This window comes from Hippopotamus amphibius, chromosome 6, assembly GCF_030028045.1.
Source record: "Hippopotamus amphibius kiboko isolate mHipAmp2 chromosome 6, mHipAmp2.hap2, whole genome shotgun sequence".
NCBI lineage: Eukaryota > Metazoa > Chordata > Mammalia > Artiodactyla > Hippopotamidae > Hippopotamus > Hippopotamus amphibius.
In genome coordinates, this window is record NC_080191.1 from 48,705,553 (window position 1) to 48,711,710 (window position 6,158).

General features: G+C 40.4%; 1 protein-coding gene across 1 annotated transcript; it reads right to left on the minus strand.

Annotated features, from left to right (window-relative positions):
• Positions 1 to 5,002: 5,002 nt before the first annotated feature.
• SF3B5 (splicing factor 3b subunit 5) lies at positions 5,003 to 5,794 on the minus strand. Its single transcript, XM_057740347.1, has 2 exons — positions 5,378 to 5,794; positions 5,003 to 5,282 (listed from the first exon to the last, which is right to left on the minus strand). The coding sequence occupies exon 1, from the start codon at positions 5,656 to 5,658 to the stop codon at positions 5,398 to 5,400; it is 261 nt and encodes an 86-aa protein (XP_057596330.1). The 5' UTR covers positions 5,659 to 5,794; the 3' UTR covers positions 5,003 to 5,282; positions 5,378 to 5,397.
• Between the last annotated feature and the right edge of the window lie 364 nt (positions 5,795 to 6,158).

Consider the following 6,158-nt stretch of genomic DNA (forward strand, 5'->3'; position numbering starts at 1 on the left):
TCCATATTCCTCCATAACATTGCTTTTTTCACATCTTTGCCATGGGAAAGAATGGACCTTAGATAGCTTCATAATTAATGTGTGCAATATAATTAAGTCTCTTGTTTCTAATGTCTTTAAGTTGCTAGTTCTGGAGACATGAAAAGCATCAGATCTGAGAACAAAGAACTCTTCACTCACAAATGTACTTATTTTCAGCTGAGAGAATTAGAATAATCTAAGAAGGAAAGGAAAGTTATCTGTGGTTATGAGTTCCACCTACGCACTGCCAGCAAATTCATTTTCCTCAAGCCCAGGGTTAAATACATCATTTCTCTATTCAAATTTCTTTCGTTGACAAAAGCAGTCTTCCCCCCACCCCCCAAAATTTCTCAAAAATATATTGGTATTTCTTGAGAAAAGGAACTCCCAAGTTCAAATAAGTTTAGGAAATGATAAGCAAAATTTCTTACTGCAAAACTTTAAAAAATTAATTTGAAGCATGAACCTCCATGGTATGGAGCAATTCTGAAGCTTATTTAACCAAAATATTCCCTTCCCCTTATTCTCCCCCCAGAAAACCATCTATCACTTTTCATGCAATTAGAATTCTGAGAGACATAGTTTGAAAACCTTGACCTACCCTATGAAAAGCCTGGATGCTAAAATCAGACCTGGGTGTAAGTCCCTGCTCAATTGTTGACTAGCTGAGTGACAGTATACAAAAAACTTAATTTTTCCTATTTCTGTTTGCTTATTGGTAGAAAGGGATAATAACCTTTCCAGGGCCGTTGTGAAGATTAATTGAGATATTTTTACCTGAGGATTTAGACCTTAACTTGCTTTTCCAACCTTCTGAAGAGAGCGGGGACCAAAGAGTGAAGGGCCCTGTAAGCCATAAGTTATTGGAAGTAATGGAAAGGTTTTAAAATAGGAATAAGTGGTTTGAATTCTCCTGCCCTTGCTAGGGCAGCTTGGTCATATCTCCAGAGGCTCGTTATGCCTTGCCCCTGTTTTAACAAATATAAATCCTACTTATCACTCAAGGTCCTACTCAGAAGCCTCTTTCTCAACAATATCCTCATCCACTCCCTCACAGGCAGTTTGAAAATGCTTCTTGCAAACTCTATCACCTTTTTTTCTATATCCTTTTTAGCACTCACCTCTTGCCATTACAGATCAGAGTTATTTATGTGGTGCTCTATTTATTTCCCTAACTAGTATCCTTTTAAGGGTAGAGTCTTTATCTTGTCCCATCCTTGTAAGTGTAATACTGTGATCTGTAGTATTCTTTACATATTTGTCAAAGGTAAACATGTTTATCAGTTTATAGTTCACAAAGTGGCTTTCTACTTACATTACTGTAAATAAATATAAAAAGAAATTATTTTCTCCCGTTACCAGAAATCTGCAAGTTTAGAGGTCTTTCCAAAAGCAATTTCTACCACAGCATCATCTGCTGCCCTCCTGTGTTTGATACAAATATTATTTTATACCAGTACAGAAAAAAGAGTAACAGTTTCAATTAAATTTATTTGGACTGCATTTTGTTTACTTTCAAATGTTTGAATGGATTTCTTCCACATAAACTATTATTCCCATTAAAATTATCTTTATTCTATATATTTCAAATTACATTTTTTTTACTTAGAGTTATATAAGAACTTTCACATTGGTCTGACAGTCCATCATTATAATCTTCTAAACTTATAATATTTCTCTTTTTCATCTGAGACAGTAACTTATTTCAAATTATTCTAATATGATTTTCATATACTAGACCTGTTTGGGCAACAGTATTTTTGAGACTTTGTACTTTGGAACTAGAAAGACCTGGTTCAAATCCTGGTTTAGCCATATAGTAATTGTGTGACCTTGGGCAAATAGCTTTCCTGAAACTTTTTCATCTGTAAAACATAGATAATACCTCCCAGAGATCGCATAAGATAGAACACTTAGTACACCATAAAAGCTATCAATGTGTTAGCCATTATTATTATCCAAGAAGCATGTTTTCAAATATCTCTTTTCTTTGGTTTGACCTACTTTGGTGAACTTGAAGACTGCCTAACACATAAATTAGTGTATTGTCTAGATTAAGTTTTATCTTTCCACATTCAACACTCAACATTTATTGAACACTTGTGATGTGCCGGCACCATTCCAGACACTTGAGATTTATCAGGTAATAAAACACCAAAATCCTTGTCCCTCTGAATCCTAACAGTATAAACTAAGCCAGATCATGGAGGTCTTTAGGTTACTCACTTCCTTGTAAATTCTTGTAGTTCTTTATCGTCCACATTTCTCATCTGATTGTTTATATAAGCTCCCCCATACTAAACATCCAGTCCCTTCCTCACAACTTCCAATGCAGGCTGTCATCTCTCTTGTTCTACTGCTACAGACTCCAATTAGGGACAGAGGCTCACATGCCAATTTTGTAAGGATGGGGATTTACAGCTTGACTCTCTCCTGCTCTTTATGGGGGAAAAAGCATTAGTATTGATACTTTTATTTAATTGCTGACAATTACAATCTGTTCTCTGTTACATTTCCTGTCTCTGTTCTCAACACAGCAGCCAGAAAGATCCTCTGAAATGCATTCAGTTGTTTTCCTTGAAGTGGTGGCCCATTTCATTCATTTTTGGGGAAAATATCTGCTAAATACTCGTCTAAATAACTATAGTTTAATCTATCAGTCTATCCGTTTTTTTCAAGTGAAAATAGTGGGAAAGGAATTTCAGAGAATCTGTGACGTTAATACTATTTTCATAATACTAAGATTTGACTTGCCATTCTCACTGTGTTAACATTTGTACAGATGGTACAAAATCAATAGTGAGCAAAACTACTAGCACTTAGCATCAATCAGGATAGTGGCACCAAACTACTAGTAGTCATTGTATTCTCCACTGCTGTGTACTCTCAATAAAACCAAACAAAATTAAAAAATCAACTGAGTTTCACTTAAGAATGTCCTTGATGAAGTAATAAAGTGTACTGATTTTATGAAATCTTAGCCCCTGAAGACACATCTTTTAAAATATTTCTCGTGATAAAATTGATAGTATGCATAAAGCATTTCTGCTGCCACCAAAGCACAATGGTTTTCTCAAGAAAAAGCACTTATTATTTGAGTTGCAAACTAAAATGGCTTTTTTTTTTCTCAAGGGACATCATTTTTACTTGAAACATTGACAAACTGCAGTTATTCAGAATTGGGTATTTGACAGATACTTACTTGAAAATGAACCAAGTGGGCTCGTCACTTCAAAGAAAACAACAGACAGTATTTGCTATCAGTGACAAATTTAGGCTATCAAGCAAAAACTCCAAATTGTGGAAAACTTATATCAACATTGTTAGTTTTTCAGCTTTCTAATACTCTAAGACTTTCCTGATGAGATCAGTGGTGATACTAATAATATGTACAAAGGACATTATTTCCATATGTACAATGAAATGTGTCAACACTTAGAGGGCCTGTATAAGTCAGTGAGCCAACACTTTCCAAGTTAGCAATGCAAAATATTACAAAACCACATATGGGTAAAAGATCCATTCAAAGTTCAAGACAGATTAATGGGTTTTAATGTAATAGAGAATGAAAAGTTGACTGAACAGATCCCACGTTGTAACTAACTTCTAAGAAATTACCACTTGCTGGGTTTTGCTGGAGTATCAAAGAATATCCACAATTATTTGAAAAGGCTATTGAAATATTTCTCCCTTCCTATATACTTATTTGAAGTGGGTTTTTTCATACTTCAACCAAAACTTCATATCCCAATAGTTTGAATGCAGAAGCAGATACAAGAATCCAGCTGTCTTATATTAAGCCACACATTGAAGACATCTGCAAAATTGCTTAAAAAAAAAAAGCACCATTTTTCTCACTAAATTATCCGTTTTGGAAAATAGTTATTTTTCATAAAAACTGTCTTTGTTAACACGTAATGGTTTTATTATTATTAAAATGAATTACAGGTATTTTAAATTTTTCTTAGTTATAACTTCTAGTTTGGTGACTATCAACAGCTATAACCTTCAAAAACAAAAGCTCTGTGGGGGTCTTCAAGAATTTTTAAGAATGTAATGGTGTTCCAAGGCCAAGATGTTTGAGACTTACTGATCTAAAATATGTCAGATTGTATCATTTAATAATCTTCCAATAGCTCCCCATCGTCTCAGGGTAAAAGCCAAAAGTCTTTACACTGGCTTTACTCTTATCTGTTCCCTTTCCATAATCTCTCCCTCTACTCTTCCCCCTGCCCACTCCCTTTGGCCATAGTTGTTTCTTTGCTGTTCCTCCAATAAGTCTGACACAACCCCTGTGCTAGGAACGTTGCACTGGAAGTTCCCTCTGCCTGGAAAGTAATTTCCCCAGTTTTCTGCATGGCCATTTCCCTCACTTCCTTCAAGTCTCTGCTCAAATGTCACCTTCTCAGTAGTCTAACATGGGTGTCCTATTTAAAACTGCAACCCTACTGCTACTCCCACTCCCCACAGTACCTTCGAACACTTGCTTATTTATGCCTACAGTTAGTGTGGCCTCCTGCTCCCCCAACTAGTGTAACATAAGTCCCTAAAGCGTGCGGAAATGCCTGCCACATTGCGCTCAACAAATATTTGTTGAATGTTAAATGAATGAAAGAACTCACTTGACAGCTTGTCAATTTTCAAGACGTCCACAAAGTCCCAAAAGAAAGAGGGGATGTAATTTACAGAGAGATGGCGATGTCAGCAAAGATGTTTTTGAATGAAAGAAAAAGAAGTGGTACAATGATCACAAACCTCAATACTGAAGGCGCTACAGGTCTGAAAGAAAGCTCTTGGGAAAAGTCGGGGTTGGGGAATGTTATAAAGATTGTGCAGGGCGCATTTGCGTAAGTGGATCGCAATGAACGGTGGCCCTGCACTACAGCCCAACCCCTCCCCAATCCTCCTCTTCTTTACAGCGCCGCCCCCCCCCCCCCCAATCGTCCCCGAAACCAGTTCCAGAGCCCTCCCCGGACCCCTCCACCAGCACACAAGTAGTCCACACCAAGAGACTGAAACATTCCTAAACTTTATGGAAAAAACAAGGACAATCAACTAGTGGAAAATGAGCCTCTAAATCCTGTCTCACTCCAGTGCCGTCTTCTCTAACGTTTGCTGGGCTTAGGATCTCTCTACCATCCGGTCACAGTTCTCAGAGGTCCTGACGGTCTCCCAACGCTGTGTTCCGCAGGAAAACGGAGTCCGCAGGAAGGCAGGTCAGGCGGGACGCCCCGGGTAAGCGCCTCTGTACAAGGAAAGCACTAGAAGCAGAGCGATGGAGAATCAGTCCACTCGAGGGAGGAACACGCGGGAATAACGGCAAACCTGAGGAACTCAGGGAGAGGTGCTCACGTACAGCGGCGACACGACGCGGTCTCAGTTCTCCTCCGGCTTGTCGGCTGGCGGGCCGCAAGGCTGCAGCATCTTCTCCATCAAGTTGAAGCGCACTCGCGCTTTGCTCTCATTCTCGGCAATGGCGAAGTAGTTGAGAAGATCGAAGTGGCCCATGTAGGAGCAGTAGGAGTCGCGGTGCTGGTTCACCAGCCACTCCCACTTGGTGGTGTCGGCGTGGCCGGTGCCGATATATTTGGACTGCAGATGCTCTAGCTGGCTGTGGATGGTGTAGCGGTCCGTCATCTCGCTGCTTTTCCCTTCGCTCCCAGGTCAGAGGCCGCACACGACAGGCAGCAGCTCTAGGGCTTCAAGCGGAGAGGGACCACCCCGCGGAAACCCCGGAGCCGCGCGGTCGCAGGCTGATGGCGTCACAGCGACAAAGCCGTGCAGACTCGCGGTCCCAGGGCTCAGAGGCGGAAGCGGAAGTGTAGTCTGTCTCTGAATTGGAGTTGCCTAGGCGACGCTACAAGTGGGCCGCTCCTATAGAGAGCCCCGCCCCCTTCGCGGAGCGTTGCATTCTGGTCCATTTAGTGGCCCTTTTCTAATAGGAGCTTTGCATGCGGGACTTGTGGTTCCCGAGGGTTGGTGAGCGCGGGCTTCTTGGGACCCCTGAGTGATGTTTAAAAAGCCGTGGACTGCTTAATGGAGGGTGGTGTCTGGGAAGCGGGAAGCATCCTCAGGCGGTTTGGGGCTGAATGGAAATAAGAAACGCTAATAGGGCAAGGCTGTAAGGAGCAGGGAAA

Coding starts and splice junctions, on each gene's coding strand:
- SF3B5 (XM_057740347.1), bottom strand. CDS start 5,658: ATGACGGACCGCTACACCATCCACAGCCAGCTAGAGCATCTGCAGTCC.